This window comes from Eleutherodactylus coqui, chromosome 11 (assembly GCF_035609145.1).
Source record: "Eleutherodactylus coqui strain aEleCoq1 chromosome 11, aEleCoq1.hap1, whole genome shotgun sequence".
Lineage (NCBI taxonomy): Eukaryota > Metazoa > Chordata > Amphibia > Anura > Eleutherodactylidae > Eleutherodactylus > Eleutherodactylus coqui.
This window is the reverse complement of record NC_089847.1, coordinates 114,257,371-114,281,704: the sequence shown is the minus strand read 5'-3', so window position 1 is coordinate 114,281,704 and position 24,334 is coordinate 114,257,371. Positions and strand designations below refer to the sequence as shown.

The 24,334-nt window shown below is 47.9% G+C and overlaps 1 protein-coding gene across 11 annotated transcripts in view; it reads right to left on the bottom strand.

Annotated features, from left to right (window-relative positions):
* The window catches only part of PPFIBP2 (PPFIA binding protein 2), a 157,141-nt gene that overhangs the window by 97,930 nt on the left and 34,877 nt on the right, over window positions 1-24,334 (bottom strand). Inside the window, exon 1 of one of the 11 annotated variants that reach the window (XM_066583278.1) lies at window positions 17,013-17,531. The exons of the other annotated variants lie outside the window; for them this stretch is intronic. Coding sequence (XP_066439375.1) covers window positions 17,013-17,069 — 57 coding nt within the window. The 5' untranslated portion in view covers window positions 17,070-17,531. Of the gene's footprint in view, window positions 1-17,012; window positions 17,532-24,334 lie in introns of those variants that run through there. 11 annotated transcript variants of the gene reach the window in all.

Genomic DNA, 24,334 nt, shown 5'->3' with positions numbered 1-24,334 from the left:
GCACCCCGTATAGCTATGCCCTGACCTGCGTCACTGTACAGACTGCAGGGCCCGGTAGCGACTGCTACCTCTGCACCCCGTATGGCTATGCCCTGACCTGCGTCACTGTACAGGCTCCAGGGCCCGATAGCGACTGCTACCTCTGCATCCCATATAGCTAAACTCTGACCTGCGCCACTGTACAGACTCCAGGGCCCGGTAGCGACTGCTACCTCTGCATCCCGTATAGCTACACCCTGACCTGCGTCACTGTACAGGCTCCAGGGCCCGGTAGTGACTGCTACCTCTGCACTCTGTATAGCTGCACCCTGACCTGCGTCACTGTACAGGCTCCAGGGCCCGGTAGTGACTGCTACCTCTGCACCCCCTATAGCTAAGCTCTGACCTGCGCCACTGTACAGGCTCCAGGGCCCGGTAGCGACTGCTACCTCTGCACCCTGTATAGCTATGCCCTGACCTGCATCACTGTACAGGCTCCAGGGCCCGGTAGTGACTGCTACCTCTGCACCCCCTATAGCTAAGCTCTGACCTGCGCCACTGTACAGGCTCCAGGCACACAGCTTTGCTACATGTACGAGGCTTAGCTCTACTCAAAAGTGGCCTCTGGTTTGGGAGAAAGAAATTCTGTCCTGGTACTGGAGTAAGAGAGGGGTATATTACCTACACTTGTTCTGCTCTGCCATCCCTCCAATCTACTGGTTCCAGGTCCTGTCTTCAGCCATCCCAGATGGTTGATGCAATCTTCACACTACTTAATCCCAACAGTGCTTTGATGGTGCAAGACTACCAATGAACTATACCTGGTTGGCTAGAGCTACTCATGTGATCAACACTGGCCAATCAGAGGGCAATGCAGAGTGGCATTATTAAGTTTGAAAATTGTTGCAGCCATCTTGGAAGACCAAAAACGGGGCCTAAAACCGGTGGATCGGAATAGTGGCAGAGAATAACAACTGCAAGTAATAAAGCCCCCTGCCTCACCTGTCCTGGGATAGAATTCTGTCCGCAAACAGCGGGGGTCGTTTCAAAAATTCAGTTGTGATTAACTGCAATATCCGTCCTACTATCACTCTCACCGAAATCCCGGAAGGAATCCTATGGTCGCCTATGACTTTTCTTGCCCCTAATCATCAATAAATGGTTAAACAAGCAATTTTTTTTTTGACCCCTGACCCAGTTGGGCTGGTTTGTCTCACAGCAAAAAACAAGTCCCCAATTCCAGCTGAGTCTGTAGTTCTGAGGAATAATCTTTATCTACTGCTCCTCGGAGTTTAGACTCGAGGCCGTTGACCTCAAAGGCAAGCAAGAAGAAAACTAGATTTAACGATCTCGGCTCTTTGGGAATTTTGGAAAAATCTCAACGCAAATAAAAATGTACAATATCAAGGGGGATGATTCTTTTTTTAGAAACTACAAAATGTGCCCGACTAATGTTTTTGTATTCCTGTAAGACATTCCAAGGGTCGGGACGTTCTACTTGTTGAGTGAATGCTTAGAGATTTTCCCATGACATACGTTACAGAGTAAAGTCTACTTGGCATTCTACAAATAGCCCAGGCATTGCTTATAGGGGGTCTGGGGGTAATATTCGGCCGGTCTAGTGGCTAGCCCAGTATTGACAGATATGTATCATCGTACTACTGCCACATTTCTGAGATATTTGCATTGCACGGCTATCAGCTATTGAATTGTTGGCGGCCAGTGCAACATGTTTTTGTTTTCGCACCTCCCTGCAGTTATGAAGTAGTGTCTTCAAGCACAGCAGTGGTTGATTTATACCGAGATGGTTGAGGCCAGCCATCCAGGGATGCGGTTATGTAGACATTCCAGAAATCAGCAGTCTATCCATCAATACAATCCAACACATGTGTCAAACTCAAGGCCCGCGGGTCGAATCGGCTTGCCATGTCATTTTTTATGTGGCCCACAACGAGGTCCAGATGCAGAAGGAACGGCTCTTCACTTGCCCTGGAGGACGTAGCCAGCGTTTGGCAGAAGGGGTAGAGCCACATAGGGAGTGGGTGCCATCTTGGATTCGGGGCTCCGTCACGCACCTCTACACCACTCTGTTCAGCAGCTCACAGGAGGTGGCACAGCCCGACTCCCTCCCCAAGCACCCTAGCCACCGTCCAAAGTAGGAAGCTTGGTGCTAAAGAGGTGGAAGTGGAGAAACCCCACTGGCAAGCACACCTGGCACCTGTGTGGCTCATATGGCACATGGCAGGTGAGGTGACCCTGTTACCGATTTTGCATTCTTTTATACTTGAGTCCGTACGATATTGGATACTATAGCCAAAATCAATGGTAAGGAGGCATTAACCTATTATCCAGCATGGTGTATTTCTATATAAATATGGCGGATACGATACTGATGGTGGCTTGGATTGGCCAAAGCAGGAAGAGACTAGTCTGTAAATGATTACTGGACCCTGGGAAATATTGCAACGCTCCTTCATCGGTTGACTGGAACTTTTGTGCGTCTGCAAAAATTATCATTGTAGGCAGTAAATCTCACAATGTAAACGGGGGATGTGTAGTCAATAATGATGATACTGTATTGGAGATGAATGATCATATTGGCCATCATTTGTCCTTATTGGCATGCGTAAAGACCATTAGTTCCAATCTCGTTGGATTCAATTGGTCAATTTAAAAGGGTCCTTAAAGGGGTTTTCCAGGCAGTTGTTATTGATGACCCATCCTCAGGATAGGTGATCCATAGCTGATCTGCTATGGTCCACAGATCAGGTCCCCGACTGATCAGCTGTTTGCTGTTGTTTCACAACACACAAGGAAAGGGTTGCATTCACACAGGCGAGTGGGATATCGGTCCGAGAAACTCGAACCAATATCGCATTTGTAAAAATTGTGATTCTAGATGCGAGCACATTGCGTTTTTGCTTTAAACAAAAAAAACGCATCACATCTATGTACTTGCAATTTTAACACGCGTAAAAAAAACGCCTCTCCCTTCCCCTCTGGGTCCTCAGCTATGTCTGACAGACGAGGAGCCGATCAGCTTCTGCTACATTGTATTTTTACTATCATCCGGGATTAAAGTCCAGGACCAAGCACTGTAAATTCACTAAGCCTGGTCCTTAATGGGTTAATGAAAGGGATGCAGCTGAACTGGTCTTGCCCCCACTCTCCAGGGTGTGCCCTGATGGTACAGAGGTCTTTGACTGCTGGCTGTGGGCATCTCCACAGTTTATACTTATAACCTCAGAATCAGATTTCTGGATTGTTTGTTCTTCTATAAATTTCTCCAGAAACGGAGGCAGCAAAATCCGCAGCGGGTGAATCCTGAAGATAATCTGCGCAAACACTATAAAAGAGCAGAAATGTGATCGGCGTCCATACGGCCATGAATGTTATCTGCAGACACAGGACAGCCGGTGTCGTCACCTGGGATGGATGGACGGGGAGCAGTGGTGGAAATGAAAGATGCCCTACAGCGGTCTGCGGGTGGGTGAACACAGCAGAGAACCTTGTGGGGTACCTCAGACTCCATGGGGCGAGGGAATAGGCCAAACCCAATAGAAGTAGCCCATAGCAGCCACAGAGGCACATGCAGAAAATATAATGTCATTACAGCTGGTCTTAGGGGGTCACAAATACGCCAGGACCCTCAACTCCGAGGTAGCTTCAAGGACAAGAATCCGAGAATCAACTGGAAACCAAGCTGGAATATTTAGCCTGGGTTCACACAGTGCGGATTTGCCGCGGTTTTGCATATCCACACTGCGTCAAAACCGCTGCGTTTGCAGTGCAATGCAGCACAAATGAGATTTGCCAAAAAGCTGTTCTCACAGTGCAGATTTTTTCCGCACAGCCGCAGTGCGGAAATGCAACTGCGTCGCGGTTTTCAAAGATGCAGCATGTTCATTCTACGGTCTTTTCCGCAGCGCTTTTTTGTCTGTAGACCTCTATGGACAAAGCCAAATCCGCACCAAATATGCGGCAAAAAGTAAAAAAGCGCTGCGGAAAAAAACACTTGCGGATTTTTCTGCACAAAAATCCACAGAAAAATCCGCAAGCCCAGATTAACCTTTGAAGTGGTTTTGCCGCAGAAGCAGTTCTTCTGCGGCAAAACCGCAACAGAAAAAATGCAGCAAAACCGCGGCAAATCCGCCCTGTGTGAACCCAGCCTTAATGGGATATGGTGGCATTATTGTATATTGCATTGCAGTCTTATGTGAGATTGAAGCGGTATATGGAAGTATTATGTGAGAAATAAATAGGAAGTGTGTGGCGGGTACCACATTCATGGTGTATGTTGTGAGCTGGTTAAGAAGTTAAAACAACCCTCCAGGCCTGGACCAGCAAGGATGGCCTCACCAGCTTCTATAACTTCCTGGTGCACATCATTAGTCAAAGACACTACACTTGCTTTGATTGACCAGTGCTGTCTACATGAGCAGTGCCTCCCACATGAGCAGTGACATCAGCAGTGCTGTCTACATGAGCAGTGCTGCCCACATCAGCAGTGCTGCCCACATCAGCAGTGCTATCTACATGACCAGTGCTGTCTACATGAGCAGTGCTGCCCACACGAGCAGTGTTGCCCACACGAGCAGTGTTGCCCACACGAGCAGTGTTGCCCACATGAGCAGTGCTGTCTACATGAGCAGTGTTGCCCACATGAGCAGTGCTGTCTACATGAGCAGTGTTGCCCACATGAGCAGTGCTATCTACATGAGCAGTGTTGCCCACATGAGCAGTGCTATCTACATGAGCAGTGTTGCCCACATGAGCAGTGCTATCTACATGAGCAGTGTTGCCCACATGAGCAGTGCTGTCTACTTGAGCAGTGCTATCTACATGAGCAGTGTTGCCCACATGAGCAGTGTTGCCCACATGAGCAGTGCTGTCTACATGAGCAGTGCTGTCTACATGAGCAGTGTTGCCCACATGAACAATGCTGTCTACATGACCATTGCTGTCTACATGAGTAGTGCTGCCTACACAAGCAGTTCTGTCTACACGAGCAGTGCTGTCTACGTGAGCATTGCTGTCTACGTGAGCAGTTCTGCCCACATGACCAGTGCTGCCCACATGAGCAGTGCTGCCCACATGAGCAGTGCTGTCTACATGACCAGTGCTGTCTACATGACTAGTGCTGCTCACATGACCAGTGCTGTCTACATGACCAGTGCTGCCCACACGAGCAGTGCTGGCCAGTCAGAGCAGTATGTAGTGTCTTTGACTGCCCATGCATACAGTGTGCATCAGGTAGTCAGAGAAGTAGTGCGACCATCTTTATTTGTCCATGCCGGGGGGTCGCTTTAATAGAGCGCAGAGTGCTCCAGTGTAAGTAACCTACAGACATTCGACAGTATCCGGACGAGCCTCTGTAGACTTTCCTAAAGGTCCCTTTACACAGGAAGGATAGGCATTCAGGTTAACAGAGGCAGAGCGGGCTGGGGATGGTAACAGCAACCTGCCTCCATTCACAGTAACCACTGAGCAGCTCCTCTTTACATGGGCCGATAGTTTCAGGCCGCTTTAACACGAGCGTATGCGTATTTGCGGACGCCAGAATGCTGCGTATTTCCAGGCCGAACTATATACTTTTTTGTGCACATATTTGGTTTTCTGTACTGTACTTCTCGCAGGACATGTTCATTTGTGCGCGGCAAACAAAGACGCACCAATTTAAATGGCTAATTAGTCTAATGAGTTTTAGATGTATCTTTTTTCCAGCGGACTTACACAGCGTATCACGCATCTCCTAGCGCATTTGCGCATCTCCTGTTGAATTCTATGGGGACCTTTGGTGTGCATACGCACAGGAAATTAGAGCATGCTGCTTTTTTGGGTTTTTTTGCACTACCAAAAACTATGTGCATGTGAATGAACCCATTAAAATCAACGGGTTCTATCCTCTACGTATTACCGCGTTTTCCCCAAAAATAAGACAGTGTCTTATATTAATTTTTGTTCAAAAAGGTTTAACTTTTTTACATGTATAGCTGCCTGGACACTATTTAAATTGACTTCTTAAATTAACTGTTAGCAGGGTTTAATTTTGGAGTAGGGCTTATATTTCAAGCATCCTCAAAAAGCCTGAAAAATCATTTTTAGAGATGAGCGAACCTACTCGGCCACGCCCCTTTTTCGCCCGAGCGCCGCAATTTTCGAGTACTTCCGTACTCGGGCGAAAAGATTCGGGGGGCGCCGGGGGTGAGTGGGGGGTTGCAGCGGGGAGTGGGGGGGGGGGGAGAGGGAGAGAGAGAGGGCTCCCCCCTGTTCCCCGCTGCTACCCCCCGCTCCGCCACGCCTCCCCCGGCCCCCCGAATCTTTTCACCCGAGTACGGAAGTACTCGAAAATCGCGGTGCTCGATCGAGTATTTACTCGAAACGAGTAGGTTCGCTCATCTCTAATCATTTTGCATCCTCAAAAATTCTGGAAAATCACGCTATGTCTTATTTTCAGGGTATGTCTTATTTTCAGGGAAACAGGGTATATGCACGCAAATACGTCCGTGTGAATCTACTCTTACTAAAAACCAAGTGAGTCCAACCAGTGAGTGTTTTCTCACTCAGTGCTGTCGGCGGCTGCATGTTTACGGGACGATTATCGCCCAAATTCGCTGTTTCCAGCAAGAATCCGGACGATACTCTCCTCGTGTACCTTAAGGGGTTTCCCAGGACTTTCCCTACCGCCGATCCCTCCGTTGCCCGTGTCAGACAGCCCCAAGTGGTTGTAATTGTCTAAGTGAGCGCCTCATTGAACTAAAAGCCAAAACTTGAGACGTCCCATTATGCGGCGTACCCTTCCCGATCGCTCCTATTTACGGACGCGGTCTCGCTCCAGCGCCGCGTTACAATGTGTCATTGAAAAGTAAATGTGGAAGGTCTCCTACAATAAGCCCTTCTGCAATGTGTCCTCTCCACATGCGTGCGGAAATCAGAGCCGGCAGCGGGATTCCTTCTGCATTGTGAAGACCGCAGAACCGCGCGGAGGATTACAGGTTCACTTTACACTCCGGCGTCTTTAGGTTTCACAAGCGAAGGATGAACAGATGCTACAACATCAAAACACAATCCATCAGCAGGCTATTTGCAGATACGGCAGCGTAGATTATTCTACGTTTTACGAGGGGGGGGGGGGAAATTGCACATTTTTACAAAATATTAAAGTATTCTAGTAAAACGACAAGAACAAAGACTAGAAGTCATCTGTTTGTAATCAGAGCCGTCTCTCTCTTAAGATCCCCCTGTTTGAAGTTGGTGCTGCCTTATATGGGGAAGAAGGAGAACTCTATAGACAGTGATTTCGGTGGGGAACGGCGCTGGAATAGGTGATGCTGTTACCCAGATCAGCACTGGGGGCTATTCGGGATTTGAATATTATATAGAATATGGCTCTTCAGCCTAGAAACACATTCCTAAGTACACGTTTCATAGCATTTAACATCTTACATTTAGGATCGTTGCACATAAAAAGTTGAGAAACTTTGGAAATACACCGAATGGCCACTTTATAAGAGACACCAGTCCTTTCATGATTGGCGCTCCCCTGTATGGAAACTAGTCACATGACTGCGGAATGCAGTATAAAATCACGTGACAAGTTTTCTGTGGATCAGTTTCAGGCCTTAGTCACACGGGCGCCTGATCCACACGCGTTTCAGGACGGGAAGACGGCTGCACCGTGTGTCGGACGAATCTCCGCATGACCGGCTCCATTGCCAGCCATGTGTTCTTTTTCCGGCAGGTGCAGAGATTCGTCCGCACTGCCATCTTCCCGTCCTGTGTGACTGAGCTCTCAGTGTGAATCCACATTAGATGGGAAGATCCAGCAAGATCCAGCAATTCCGGCGACTTCTAACAAGGCCTGGTCATCGGGGTGAGGCTAGCCGGGGCTGGGATTATACTGCTAACCTTATGGGGTTTACTTGTGTAACAATGTGGAGACTATACCAAGAATGGCGGGAATGAGGAAAAACATCCAGAGAAAAGAGATCCTGTGCGAAAGGGGTCAAAGGAGGATGTCAGGAATTGTTCTAATGAACAGGTGCCGCATGGTCATGCAAATTGTAGCTGGTTCTCCAAATAACTTGTCATTCCTTTTCAAGGATGGATTATAACAGCAGTGACTCCACCAGCAGAATAGTGAGTGCAGCTCTGGAGTATATTATGTAGGATGTAACTCAGGATCATTATAGATGTAGCAGTCATTAGCATGCACTGTGCGTTACGATAACTTGACAGTGTGCTATAATGCTATAAATCAAGTTAGCAGTTACTACACCTATAGAAAGTGACTCCACATTTTATTTGGATTATATAGCAATATGTATAATCATATGGATATTCCCATGGATTATATGCTACTCTTGGATACAGAGGCATAACTTGAAGCTCTCAGGCCCCGATGCAAAACTTGTAACACGGCCCCAAACTATAATGCTTTACTCATAGTACTGGGCTCCCTATATGGCGAAGAGAGGCCTTATGGGCCCCCTAAGGCTCCTGGGCCCGGGTGCAACCGCATCCCCTGCATACTCTATAGTTACGCCCCTGCAAGTTGGACATTATAGATGTGTATAGTATATGTTTTCGCCAGAGAGCCCATCTGGTGTCCCCTGCCCAATTTCTATAGGTACTACTGGATGTACATTGCAGGCGTCTAGAAGAGGATGAAATGTAACAGCATAGTTGTCAGCAGTCCCAGTTTTCTCAGCAGAAGGATTGAACTTCACAGACCTGCTTCCGCTCGGGGGGACTTGGCACGACCACGTATTATTGAGCCAAATGAATGGGCAGTGTGTGGTACTGCATAGCAATGCCGCGGGTAAATGGTGTGGGCACTGGCTGCGGAAAGTGCCATCAGTCCCAGAACTCACAGTGTGGGGGGAGACAACCTATCTAAGTAACCACTGTAATAGTTATACTAAATCCTACTCAATCAGCGGACTTTACGGTCCATGTGGAGCACAGCACCACCTTGTGGCCAATCCTGCCACGCTCAACGTTATGCAGTAACTTTTTATTTAGCATTTTGCAACTTTCATTTCGTAAAGATGCGCACAAATGGGAAGGGGACATCAAGAACATTTTTCCCCTTGAAATTGTATGAAAAATCTGCAGTAAATCCAGGAGTTCTTCCCTCTTTTGCTTTCTTTCAATATTCGCCATTTCTTTGTTGTTGATCTCAGCTGGGTTCTCACTGGTGTTGTTGAACGACTTTTCATAGAATTTGCATGACATTCCTTATTTAGCATTGCTTTGCTGTCTGTCAGTATTCACTGACATTCTGGAATTCTATTCATCAGCAAAGAAAACAGGGATGAGCCGTTTTGAGAGCTGCACCCAAGAAGCTGAATATCTAATACAATGCCGCAGTACCTGGAAAGGTGGGAGGACGGATAAATCACTGAACTCGAAATATTTGTCATTCCTTCGCCTACAGTACGGCATTGTCCCAATGGTGATATAATCATTGCATAGCTGAAATACCTAATGCCGATCATACATTGCAAAACTAATCGGACTTGTCCTACATGCAGGTGCTTACAGATGAGCAAGTGCAGCCATGTGATGTACCGTATAACATATAGGAAAACTTCAAAGAATTTGTAAATGGAGGGAAATGGAAAAAAATAGCCATTCTGCCATCTTGGCGAGGTCTTGTTTTTACAGCGTACACATTGTCGCAAAAAAAAAAAAAAAAAAAAAAAAGAACGACCTGATAACCTCAGCACAATTATGACCATGCCAAATTTTGCTAATTTCACACGAGCGAGTGCGACACTGGGCCGTGAAACTCAGTCCGATATCGCGCTCGCCAACGTGCGGTGTCCCTGCGGATGCAAGGCGTTTTTGTGTTAAAAACGCCTCTCATCACTTTAGGGAAGTAGCGATTCCATGGCGGAGGATCGCAGAGTGTTTCCCATTGTTTTCTCGCATCACACTTGTGCGCACCTCACACGCTGTGCGATGCTGCGCCGGCCCCATTAGAAAAAAATGGGCGATTGTGTTCCGAGCGAACGCCCAAAGACGGGACAAGCCACGATTTTTTATCCTTTCTTTTTAGAATAATAAACTTCTTTTTCACTTTGTTTTCCTTTTGGTCCCCACAAGGGACTTGAACTTGCAATATACGGCAATACAGTTGCAGTATACAGTGCTTGTGCAGGCATTGTATTAAGCCGTGACACAAGCATGGCAGAAATACATGGCAGCCCTGGGGTCTTCAGAAGGCAGCCAGCTGTTATGACACCCAGGCAGCATCCTGCGATCCCATCGCAGGCGGCCGTTTGAGATTTTTGATTGCCAATTGCGCCATTTAAATGCTGCTTTTAGAATTGACAGTGGCATTAAAAGGGTTAACAGCCATCAACTCCAATCACGCTCATGTATGGAATGGGCTCAGCTTCTGATTCTGTGCCTTATTAACCCTGTGTATGTCCTGTAGCACAAATGGCTGGTCTAGCATTAGGATCTGCCTTTTATCCATAAACGGCGCCATCCATGGGCTATATATGGTACCACTTTTGTGCACAGGCTGTGTCTGGCGCCACTTGTGTCCACGGGCTGTGTCTGGCACCACTTGTGTCCACGGGCTGTGTCTGGCACCACTTGTGTCCATGGGCTGTGTCGTGCGCCACTTGTGTCCATGGGCTGTGTGTCGTGCGCCACTTGTGTCCATGGGCTGTGTGTCGTGCGCCACTTGTGTCCATGGGCTGTGTGTCGTACGCCACTTGTGTCCATGGGCTGTGTGTCGTGCGCCACTTGTGTCCATGGGCTGTGTGTCGTGCGCCACTTGTGTCCATGGGCTGTGTGTCGTGCGCCACTTGTGTCCATGGGCTGTGTGTCGTGCGCCACTTGTGTCCATGGGCTGTGTGTCGTGCGCCACTTGTGTCCATGGGCTGTGTGTCGTGCGCCACTTGTGTCCATGGGCTGTGTGTCGTGCGCCACTTGTGTCCATGGGCTGTGTGTCGTGCGCCACTTGTATCCATGGGCTGTGTGTCGTGCGCCACTTGTATCCATGGGCTGTGTGTCGTGCGCCACTTGTGTCCATGGGCTGTGTCGTGCGCCACTTGTGTCCATGGGCTGTGTCGTGCGCCACTTGTGTCCATGGGCTGTGTCTGGCGCCACTTGTGTCCATGGGCTGTGTCTGGCGCCACTTGTGTCCATGGGCTGTGTCTGGCGCCACTTGTGTCCATGGGCTGTGTCTGGCGCCACTTGTGTCCATGGGCTGTGTCTGGTGCCACTTGTGTCCATGGGCTGTGTCTGGTGCCACTTGTTTCCATGGGCTGTGTCTAGGACCACTTGTGTCCATGGGCTGTGTCTAGGACCACTTGTGTCCATGGGCTGTGTCTAGGACCACTTGTGTCCATGGGCTGTGTCTAGGACCACTTGTGTCCATGGGCTGTGTCTAGGACCACTTGTGTCCATGGGCCTTGTCTAGGACCACTTGTGTCCATGGGCTGTGTCTAGGACCCCTTGTGTCCATGGGCTGTGTCTAGGACCACTTGTGTCCATGGGCTGTGTCTAGGACCACTTGTGTCCATGGGCTGTGTCTAGGACCACTTGTGTCCATGGGCTGTATCTAGGACCACTTGTGTCCATGGGCTGTGTCTAGGACCACTTGTGTCCATAGGCTGTGTCTGGCGCCACTTTTGTGCACGGGCTGTGTCTGGCGCCACTTGTGACCATGTGCTGTGTGTGGCACCACTTTGTCCATGGGCTATGTATGGTGCCACTTGTGTCCATGGGCTGTGTATGGTGCCACTTGTGTCCATGGGCTGTGTATGGTTCCACTTGTGTCCATGGGCTCTGTACGGTGCCACTTGTGCCCATGGGCTATGTACAGTGCCACTTGTGCCCATGGGCTATGTACGGTGCCACTTGTATCCATGGGCTGCATGTGGCGCCACTTGTGTCCATGGGCTGCGTGTGGCGCCACTTGTGTCCATGGGCTGCGTGTGGCGCCACTTGTGTCCATGGGCTGCGTGTGGCGCCACTTGTGTCCATGGGTTGCGTGTGGCGCCACTTGTGTCCATGGGTTGCGTGTGGTGCCACTTGTGTCCCTGGGCTGTGTATAGTGCCACTTGTGTCCCTGGGCTGTGTATGGTGCCACTTGTGTCCATGGGCTGCGTGTGGCGCCACTTGTGTCCATGGGCTGCGTGTGGCGCCACTTGTGTCCATGGGCTGCGTGTGGCGCCACTTGTGTCCATGGGCTGCGTGTGGCGCCACTTGTGTCCATGGGCTGCGTGTGGTGCCACTTGTGTCCCTGGGCTGTGTATAGTGCCACTTGTGTCCCTGGGCTGTGTATAGTGCCACTTGTGTCCATGAGCTTTGTATGGTGCCACTTGTGTCCATGGGCTGTGTATGGTGCCACTTGTGTCCATGGGCTGTGTATGGTGCCACTTGTGTCCATGGGCTGTGTATGGTGCCACTTGTGTCCATGGGCTGTGTATGGTGCCACTTGTGTCCATGGGCTGTGTGTGGTTTTGCAGCTCAAGCCTATACACTTAAATGGCTATGAGCTGCAATACCAGACAAAAGCTCAGACAAGTGTGGCGCTATTTCTGGAACTAAAGCAGATATTTTTTATTTTCATCTATGGCAGCTGCTTTAAAACCGATGCAGTTTTCCTATCTGTTGTCAGCCACAATCTATCATGGTCAGGAAGTCCATTGCACACAATTTTTGGAAAATCAGAGTCCTATTGGAATCAATGAGAACTCTTTTGCTGCCTGTCGCTAAATGTTTGTTGGTCATCAGAGATGATGGAGATTCAGCACAGACTTGCACTTTTCTCTGCCAACTCTATACTCTGTTACGTGATCGCCGACGTGGGGGTCACCGCCACCTGCAGAGAGTCGCCATCATAGAGTTACATCTTGGCACTCAGTGATGCTAAAGAAAACTTTCCTAGGTGTCACTTCCTCTTCCGTGACTATCTTTTTGGACAGAACAGACTGTGCCGCTACAGCGATGGAATATTAGGAGCTTTACTCTATACCCTCTGGAATCAAAGTTCCCAACTTTCCTTCCTGACACTTTGGCGGTGCTCGCTCAGCTACCCAATGGCCCAGATATAGAGTGCGCCTAGATATACCCTCAAGTGATAAAGCAGCTTGGTGAGCAGAAACCAGTGCAGAGAAGACGACTTTAGGACTTCACGCTCCGCTTCGGCACATTGAGCCGCGCAGCCGCAGTCGCCTCGGGTTTCCCTTTATTAGAAGGCGTTCTGCATTGTGGATAGCGAGTAACCTTCGCAGTCAGTTTGTACAAACAGAAAACAGGTTGGGCAGAAACACTTTCAAAAACGAAAACACAATGTGACACAGTTACCTTTTATGTCCTTGAACCGCCAGAAATTAACCACTTGTGTACCGGAAAACACTACTGATAGGACCCATATCCATTCATTAAGTTCTCCAGACTTTTATTAATAAAGTTTAAAGGGGTTATACCAAATCTAAAGTTGTAGGATTGGGGGTAACTTCATGATCGTTGGTGTGGTCTCACCGCTGAGACCTCCATCGATCCCGAGAACAGGACTCCTGTGTCCTCCTCCTCCTAACAACTTTGGGCTTGGCTCATTCCCCACAGTGAGACGGAGAGTGAATGGAGTGGTGGTGGTGCATTCACTTTCAATGGGACCGCCGGAGATAGCAGAGTAGGAGCACTCAACAATTTCCATCAACCCCAATGAAATGAATGGAGCGGTGGCCATCGCTCCATTCAATGAGATGTCACTGTGGGTGGCAGAAGTATCCCCAAAGTGATAGTAGACGGAAACCCATGTTCTCAGAATCAGTGGGGGTCTCAGCGGTGACACCCTCACCCTCTCGGACATTACGCTCCTTAGGTCTCCAATTGTTCTAGTAATTAATCCAGCTGAACTGATGAAGGGGATTGGCACCGAAACACGACTGCTCTTGGAGTGCTGAGCCACCATTTTTTTTGTACCACTCCCACTTAGGCACAGCGGGATCTGGTCGGCAGCACCTCCATAATATCTTACATACTCTAAACCTATAGGGCCCTTGCCACCTCTCCAGGCCACTCGTGCCATATGGGTTTTGCTCCACCCTCTTTTCTATTCTGCATCTCTTTTCAGTCGAAGATCATTCGATCGTTTTCGGGAACCAATGAGCGTTAAGCAAGAGGGCAAAGTGTTCTGAGAAATGGCTGGAGGCAATCAGCGTTGGGTGGGAGGTGCACACGTTGGACAAGCCCTCACCTCCCTGCATAGTTGTTGGCTAGTCGTTGAAAGACAAGCGTTAATCAGTTTACACCAAACGATAATTAACCAACCAGCGACTATTTTTAGGTGAGCTGAAACACAGCGACTATGGAACCAATTCTCGCTCATCACCTAGTTGATCGCCGTGTTTACAATTGTCGCTAACATTCACTCGAGCCGCTAGTCATGTAACGCCGCCCCAGACTACAGTGTCGAACTGCACATACTTCCCGTATCAATACACACGTGTTCGTGTGTTCTGCGTGCGTTTTTGCAGTGTATGTGCGTTTTCTATATCCGTGCGGCATCCGTTTTTCTCGTGCACAAGGGATAAAAAATGGTAAGAGGACCAAATAATCTCACTTTTTTTTTTGTTTTCACTGTCTGATGGCAACATGTGTAAACATGCAGCGCACATACATGTAACACCCGTGTTTGCTATTTTTTTTTTTTGCACTCCCATAGACTTTCATGGGCGATTTTGGTCTGTGAATACAGATACAGAATAGAGTCTGAATACACTGATTTAGCTAAATGGGTCCTTGTGTTGTCTGTGTTTAGACAGTAAAAAATACACCCATGTGAATGGGCCCTAAATACATACAATCATTTAGGGCCCGTCCTTACTGGCACTTTGACATATGTGAGAAACGTATAAAAATGACGAAAAATAAATCTTGCGATTTGTATAGCGCCAACTTATTCCGCATCGCTTTCAGGTAATTTATTACTAATTTTACCGACCTCGGAAGAATGAAGTCAACCTTGCGCCAGATACCTGAACGGTCCAGGGGCGTAACTTTAGAGGGTGCAGGGGATGCGGTTGCACCCGGGCCCAGGAGCCTTAGGGGGCCCATAGGGCCTCTCTTCTCCATATTGGGAGCCCAGTACTATGAATAAAGCATTATAGTTGGGGGCCTGTTACCAATTTTGCATTGGGGCCCAGAAGCTTCAAGTTACCCCCCTGCCTGAACCATGTGGGGATTGAACCTTCAGGTTGTGAGGGAGATCTTAGGATGGCATTTCTGCTGCCTTAGCACTCTGCACCACACAAGACTCATGAGAAAACCACATAAAAACACATCAATTTTACAAAAAAACCACAAGTAACGGATCCCTTGCTAAACGTATGTATTGTTTAATGGACCCACAGGCTATAATAGGTTCAATGTAGTGCATGTCACAGATGACAACACAATGGTGGACGGGCCCCAAGAAACTAAATCGGCGCAGAGAGCAGCCGTACGTAAGATTCTTATGTCATTAAACTTTAAGATAGACATGGCGCTACTTCCAGCCGCAGGGCCCCAAGATCTGCCTATGGCCGTATTCACACAGGCGAGTGCGATAGCGGTCTGAGGAACGCGGATTAATGTCATGTTTGTACACCTGCGATCTTCTCTGCGATTGCGATGCGCTTCGTGAAAAAAATACATCTCATCACTGCACTTATGGTTTTCACATGCGTCAATATTGCTTCAATCAAAAAAATGTAAAATCCCACCGCGAACGCATAGAAAGGGGGATGCAATTTTTTATAGAAAAATAACGGAAGAAATCGCCCCAAAATGCTGTGATCTGTCTGGCTCGCACTATTGGCGCAAGCGAAAAAATCTTGCTCATGTAAATTAGCTCATAGAAATCAACTGATTATTTTCCAGCTCGCGTTCCGTCCATATCGCGATCGGACGGAGTTCACAAGGACAATAACATTGAAAAAAATACAAAAAACGGTTGTGTAAATACAACTAAATTGGCGCAGAGAGCAGTCGAACGTAAGACTTTCATGTCAATAAACGTTAAAATAAACATGGCGCCACAAGTAGCCGCGGCCCCTGAAGTCTGCTTTTGGAAGACATATTAGAGCATCTCATGTATTTGTCGCCACTAGCTTCATTGAGGGTCCTTTTAGACGAGCCGAATCTCGCTTGAGTGAATGATGTCACCACTAACTCGTTCGCTCGTGCAGATGCATCCTTGGCGCACTCATACGAGAATTTGTTCCGTCGTTCACATTGGCAGTATAAGTGACTGAGAACGACTGCATAAAACGAACGATGGACAAAAAGTAAACGATTATCGTTCGTCGTTTGGTCGCTTACTTGAACGATTTTTTGAACGCCGATCAGATCCGTGTAAAAGGCCCCCTTCACACGGGCGCATGCATTTTTGTGCATGCCTCAGCGCAACGCATTTGCGCTATGTCCGAGGATTTTTTGCGCGCCTACGTACGTGTTCATCTGTACATTTTGCGCACGCTGGGCATCTTCATTTGCGTGCTGCTGACGAACACAGCCTAATTTAAATGGCTATTAAGTTTAATGAGTTCCGGATGTGTTCCTGCGCAGAATTGCGCACATTATGCGCTTCCCATAGACATTTATGGGGACCTTTGGCGCGCACGAAAATAGAGCAGGTCCTATTTTTTTTTTGTGTGCGCAAAATAAGCAACTGAGAACAAACCCATTGATTTTCTATTTCGCTTTTTTCTATTCTCTGCGTATTGTGCACGCAAATTCTGCGCACGCAAGCGCGCCCGTGCGAGGGAGAGCTGAAGAGCCCTGCGAGAGTTGTCGCGTTTCCTGACTGTACAGCACAATGCACTACAGTAAGTCGTGTCACATGAATACAACATGCTCCCCCGGCTTATCGCTCCGCAGATATAACGCTGCTGTAGTGACAAAGCGCCCGCTGCGGCGCTCAACGTGTGGATTCAGCAATCAAACTAATTGAACGTCTTCCAAGAAGTTAAAGAAAAGCTGAAGGAAAACCGGCTCCTTATAGGGACTCGGCGTGAACTTACCCTTCGGAGCCACGTGAAGTGTTTGTAAATATCGATTTCAACATCCATTCTTCGCATCCATTTCGCTACTCAATTTCCCTTCGAAAACCGGGTCGCTGGTTCGGCCGGGGACATGGTCTTTGTTCCGGTAGGACGCTGTCGCCTCGGTTCCTTTCTTCTTTTTTTCTTCCAAACTTGGAAGAATCTGGTCACATTCTCCGCTGCGGCCCCCGGGCTGTCTACAGAGTGCCGCTCACAAAGCGAATTAGCTTAAGCCTGTTGCAGGATTCAATCTCTCTAATAGCGAGTATTAAAGTCTAACAAGTATCATAGGACCGGTTGGACAACAAGGAGGAGCCGCCTGTTACCTCCAGCGCTGAAGCTAAATATTACTAAGTAGTCAGGAGAAAACTATTTTCCAAGGAAGCCTGCTCCGGCTCTGGGATTCAGAGTGGTGGGTGACTGGAACTCATTACTCCGAGACCCCCTATTTCCTGTCTCTACTTCTGCTGCAGCCTCCAATGTCACTTCTCTTCTTCGCCTCCTGCAATGTGATCCCTCCGTCCTCCTGTGCGAGAGACTCTCGGGAGCGGAGAGGGACAAAGAGATGTTTAAGTAAACACCTCTCGGAAACATTTGGACATCTTCCCAATGAAGATTTGGAGGACTTTGGGTCCTATTAGATGATTTATCGTTTGAACGAGGGAACGCGCGAATGACGTCATCGCTAGCTCGTTCGCTCTCGTGGTGCGGTTAGATACATCGTTGGCTTGTTCAAACGAGAAATCCTACAGTCCTTCATATTCGCCGCTCTCCCACAGGCATTAGCAAAACGCCGTGATCAAAATTCCCGTGTTCAGATTTGAGCGCCATTTTCTACCGCATTGTACGGCGTTTTTTAACGCCTCCTATCATTGTGATGGGCGATGAGGTACGTTAAGGCTGCTTTCACACAACTGACTTTTTACAGCGTTTCAGATCTATTCTCTTCTTCACAGAATTGCGCGGCTTATATCGCATTTGCCCGCACTTTGAGTGCGTAGTTGCGCACCTCCCATAGACTTCTACGGGACCTCTGGTGTGCAAAAAAGGAAGGAAAATAGAGCAGGATCCACTGACATGCATGCGTTCTTTTCTCTGTGCATTGTGCGCATATATTTTGGATTCCGCGGCCAATTCTGGAACGTGTGAGAGCACCCATGCCGGGTATGTGCATCTTCAAAGAACTTCTCAACAACAGTTTGGAAAATCTTATTTTTGGGCGCTCGTGAGGCACGGATGAAATAGCTGAGATGTTTTCCCGTTTTGCCAGAATGCAAATACATTGCTTTAAAAAAATGCGAATGATTAGCTTAGCACTGCTACATCTGACCAACACAGCTCTAGTAGATGTGACCAACACACCTCTGCTACATCTGATAAATATATGTGTACTACACCTGAAACTAAGCTCTACTATTCCTTGGTTGTGGAGCTGGGGGGATTCTGTTTACCCTCTGCTTTATCGGGGTCCAGTCTGCCGCTGCGCCCCTCTCATTTACAAGCCTGGCGGTGGGCAGAATTTTAATGTACAGTGTTTACCCGGTTACAGCCGTCAGGCAGGAAGCAGAAGGAACGGGACGAGCAAAGGCTCTTGTGTTTGAAATGGCTCTTCTACCCTACAATTAGCCAGTGTGTGCGCAGAGCTGACCTTCAAAATATCAGACGGTTATTGTAAGCAAGTTTATTGTGAAGTAATTTAGTATATACAATTTAAAAAAAAATATTGCTTGTGAAATTGGATAAGCATGTTTATAGCTGTCTATTATAGTATGTGGACATTGAGGGGGCCCCTCACACTATGAGCTACAGTGGACAGGTGCTGAGTATCAGTAGCCCCTGGCCCAGTGATCTGAAAGGTTGGTGTTACCATGTGGCGGTTGCTGGTCCTCCTGGGGCGGCGGTGTGCGGGGTCCCGCAGTCGGGCGTGTCCCCTCGGCTTGTTGTCCGGCTGCCAGGAGAGCGGGTGCCTGGCCAACGGCGCCGTGCGCGCACCTGTGAATGCAGCTGCCGTGCACGAGCTCCCCTTCATTATGATCTGTTGGGAGTGGGCTGTCTCCTTCTCTCTGCCCCTGGGCGGAGGCTTTTGTTTAAAGGTCTGGCAGGGACGCGCAGTCACTGCCAGTTATTGGTTTCCCTCAGTGTGCTAGCTAGTCTGCCTCTGTAGGTCTCCTGCCTCTATCAGATTGTCTGCTATAGTTGCTACCATCTGCCAGGTTTTTCCATCTGCTTCGGTTCTGATTAGTTTGTTCATGGTGGTTGCTTTTCATCTGTCAGTATTCTACCCTTCCCTCAGGTACACCAGCGTGCCTTTTTGGTCCCTAGTGAGAGTCGGGACCGCCGCCCAGTTGCCCGCCTGGGGTTAGCCAGGAGTGGAGGCAAGCAGGTATGGACAGTGGTTGTGGGTGAGATCTAGAGCACCCGGGCTGGCGTATCAAGGGTAGTATACCGTAACAGTTGGCTAGTAATACTTAAAATATTGCCTCTTGTTGGATTCGAACCCATGGCCCTGCTGTTGCAAGAACATAGTACCAATCCCTGATCTACATAATACATATAAAATATTGGTCACAGAAACTTCTATGCAGTCATCTTGCATGAATGACAAGGTGGATAAGCTGCATAGAGCGTGTGTTATGTCCAAGCTGGACGCAAAACACCTTATCTGTATCTGACATCATTTGTTGTCCTAAAAGGACTGATAAACACAATATACTGATGTGGTGAACACAAAATAGTTATTACTAAACCAGAAAGGTGGGGGAACCAGAAATCTGACCCTAACCTACTGATACAATGAAACCCTACCTAAAAGCTGAGCGCCTGCCCTGATGAGGGCGACCCCACATCAGCAACCTGGAATGATCCTGACTCTTCCTAATGGAAAAGAGGGATAGTGTTTACTTTAATAAGTAACAATACATGCTGTATAGGTGTTAAACACGTAATCACCTACATGAAATACCATTCCAGAAATAGCGATAAGTCCGGAGATAGATGTGACAACTCCCCAGATTAATCTGATAGTGGAACAGGACAGGAGTTGCCGACTTAACCAGAAATACCTTCACAGGAGAAGTATAACTGGCGTCCTCAATGAGGAGGAGCCGGAATAAATGTGCCCAGACAAGTGCTAATTGGCCAGCTGGGACTCACGCCTCCGAGATGGCCAATCCATCCACACACCAGCAGAGAAGTTCTCATGTCGGCTTCCAATGCGAGAATGATACTGGATTACGTGGGCTGAGGCTGATGCCGTGATATCACCCGTCCATCGGACATAGCAGCATGCATATAGGCTGTAACACTTCTAAAGACCGCTGCATATGACAGATCTTCTGACAAATCCCACGAAATGCAACCATTGTGACAAAGTTTCAGCTTGTCATACTTTCAAGTAGCACAAAGCAAAGTAGTCATGTATCCTTACTTCAAGCCATGGGTGTAGTGACATACTGGGAGCCAATGCAACTGTTATGTGGCCTCTAGTAGGGCTATATCTATGGGGGGAGAGGAGGGGGACAAAAGTAGCAGTTGCATAGAGATCCTGGCGCTCGGGGGGGTCCAAAGACTCCTCTGCCACATAAGGGGACACCAGTATTATAAATAACACATAGTAGGCTGGGATGCTATGGAAATCGCATTGGGATTCAGTACCCAGCTTACGCCTCTGGACCTGGAGTAGAGTCTAGCACCGATTGGCCTTATCCTCCTTTCTAATGGGTTGTGAAAATTTGCATGGGACCCATTTTTTCTATGGACATTGCAGAATTACCAAACAAGCATGTGGGATAGGGACTCGAATGTCATAATAAGGTGGCAAGCAAGTGTGAATCAACACCAAATAGAAGAAATATGAAGGAGCCATGTATAAAGGGAAGGATTAAAAAATTCTGTCTCAGGACTAAAAGAAGGAAAATATATTATCTACTGTTGCTCTTCTCGGTCAATGTCCATCCAGTTTGGGACCCGGCTTTCAGCCAAGACGGCCCCCTACAATTTTCTAGCTACCTAACGCGCTTGGTGAACTGCTGTGATTGGCCAGTACTGTCCATGTGGGATGTGCTGGCCAATCAGAGAGCAGATATAGTACATTGGTAGTCTAATACTACCAATGCAGTGTGGGGATTAGGCCATCTGAAAACTGGACCTGAGTCAAGGTGATCAGGGGAACTTCAGAACAGAAAACCAGCCACAGATAATATAACTACTCCCTCCTGTCTCAGAACAAAACTTTGTAACAAAAGCGGAGGGTCGCTTTAAAGGGTTATTCCGATCTCAGAAATTCTATCTCAGTGTGATCAAAATCGCAAAACCATACAATTACCCATAAGATGCTTATTTTCAAAATGCTCAGTTCGCTTTAAATAAGGCTATCTTCACACTGCATGGGTCAGATGCGTACCAAAAGAGTTCAAAAAAAAGGTTTCAGGCAGCACAACTACTAGCTACCGAATTGCTACGGCTCCACTGCTGCGCACATAGAAAAGAACCTACAAATGCTTGATGAAGGGTCTACCATACCCGAAACGTTGTACTATTTAATTTGCACCAGTAGTGGGGTTTTTTTGGATCAGATTATAATTTCTTCAAGTGTAATTGGCATACTGTTCCATTATTTAATTTTCTATGTATACCAAAAGAGTGCTGAATGATTGTGTGTTACGTCCGTGCAGAGTATAACCGTAGCGCCCCATCAGCAAGTAAATATGCACACTTTAAACAATGTGAGCAACACAACATAGTATAAGGAAAAGTAAATGGGGAAACTGATCCTAATCTAGTGATAGTAGGTAACCCTACCTATAAGAGGGGTGATCACCTTGATGAGGGCGACCCCACATGAGAATCCTGGTGTGACCCTGACTTTTCCTAGATGATCACAGGGAATGTAGCAAAGGTTAGATGTAACGCAGAGGTAAAAGTCACAGAGGTATAGAAGTAGAATACCCCAGATAACTAATAATCACAGCTGACTGGACCAGAAACCCTTTTGGACAAGGAGTCCTTAGATAGGAGTATAACCAGCGTCTTCTGTGAGGAGGAGCCAGAATAAATCCACACAAAGTAATGGTGATTGGCTGATTGGGTTGATCCACCCCGTCAACCCATATACATGCTAAGAAGTGCTACTGTCAATTCAACCGACGAACGGCCCCCAAGAGCAGGAGTTGACGCCATGAAGTCACCCTGTTCCTGCTCCTAAGTTGCGGCCAGGGCAGAGCCATTCCACCAGAAAAAAAATGTATATTGTCAAATATACATTTTCTGAAACATGGGAGTCAATGGGCAATGTACACAGGTATATAGCATAAAGTTGCATAGGTCGGAGCTTTATGTATTGTCCATAAACACAGTCTAAGAAACGTGTCCAAAGCTAAATTTGAACCTCACGTGCGAACTCCCGTGTACTCATTGTATATTATATACTTCCTCATACACTAATGGAACAAGAGCCGGAGCTTGGACACACATTTCCAGCACAGCTGTGCAGCCGTGTCTCATGACCATTTATATACAGATCGCTCAAGCTGCCTCATGTAAAGTAAACCGCTGAGCTTCCACGTCTCATGACTGCTGTCCGCCGGGTATTTATACTAATGTCTGTGGGAAGTGTCACCTACGGGAAAATATAATCACCTGCTCTACTAATACAAGCTCAGACAGACGGCGGCGGCTCTTAAAGACCTGATAACAAGGCCCCATCCAATATATGAAATATCCTTCTAAAGTCATTGCAGAGTGACTGCAGATTATGGCGCTTTCACACGGGCGCAATTAGTCCGCAGGACGCACTGCAAGCTGCGCTAAATTCTGCACGGCTTTGTGCAGATTTGAATGGGAAATTGGAAATTGCTTAATTCTGCTGGCGATTCCACATTAAAAGCCGCAAGGAGACTTGAAGATCTTGGCCGCCTGCAGACGGGCGGAAATTCCGCGGTGGGATTTCCCGCGGGATTTCCACCGCTGGAAGCCAGCATAGGATTGCGTTAACAAACACAATCCTATGCAGACGGCCGCGGTTTGGCCGCGCGAAATCTCGCACGGCAAACAAACCGTGGCATGCTCTATTTGTGTGCGGGGCTCGCCGAGCCCTGCACAGAAACGTCACTGCCCACCCGCCAGCTCCGGTCTGCGCCACATCAAACAGCCGGAGCCGCGGGCGAGTACGCGCCGCTCTCTGCAGGCGCTCGGGTCGGGTCCCGTGGCGAGAATCCTCGCAGTCGGATCCAACCCGCCCGTCTGCAGGCGGCCTTTAGTGCAGAATTCACTGCGGCAGAAAAAGGGCTCCTTCACACGAGCGTATTTGCGCACGCAATACCCAGAGAATAAAACTCATTGATATCAATGGGTTCGTACACATTTCCTATTTTTTGCGCTTGCAAAAACATAGAACACGCTCTATTTTCCTGCATTTCTGCAGCAAAGGTCCCCATAGATATTTATGGGAGGTATGCAACTTTTCTCTAATATCCCTGGGGGTCTAGAGTGACTTAAGGCCCTTTTACACGCAACAATTATCACTCAAAAGCCATGTTTTGAGTGATAATCTTTGTGTGTAAACGTGTGCCCATCGTGCACTTACTGTGCACTTTTCATCCATCGCTGACTTCAGGTCCGCATGAAATCCTCATCCCTCAGGACAATAAGATAAGACGGACCGCACGCTGTGTTCTCCACGGGCAGTGCTGATAACATCCTTTAACAGCTGCTAACAGCCGCTATCCCGCTGGAGAACAATAGCGAAGTATTAAGAGAACAGACCACCCGCTGTTCTCTAAATACATGCACATAAAGTACTAAAGGGCTGATTTAGCCCATTAGTACCTAATGCAAAATGATCGCTCAAAACTGTCAGTTTCTGACTAATTTTGAACGATCACTGTGTGTGTAAATGCACCTTTCGGAAACTATAGTCGCTTGATATAGCGAATGTAAGACGGAGATGCTCTGTGTAAGTACGGCCGTGGATTAGGTAACAGTGATAATTCATTCAGTAGCCGCTTTGTTTCAGCTCACCTAAAAATAGTCGCTGGATGATTAACTATCGTCTGGTGTAAACAGGTAATCATAGTCTTTCAACGACTTGCCAACAACTTTGCCGGCAGGTGTGTGTTTACTGCTCTTCGGTAGAACACTCGCTGCTATGGACTCTGGCTGATTAAGATCTTTGAAGATACACTTGCTATTGCATCAACTGTTCAGTAGGGGCAGTGTGTTCCCTCGAAGATCACTCGTAAGTTTTTAGGTGCGTTCAGTGGACTCGGCAACCAATGATCTTGTGTTTGGGAGGAGTTGAAAAT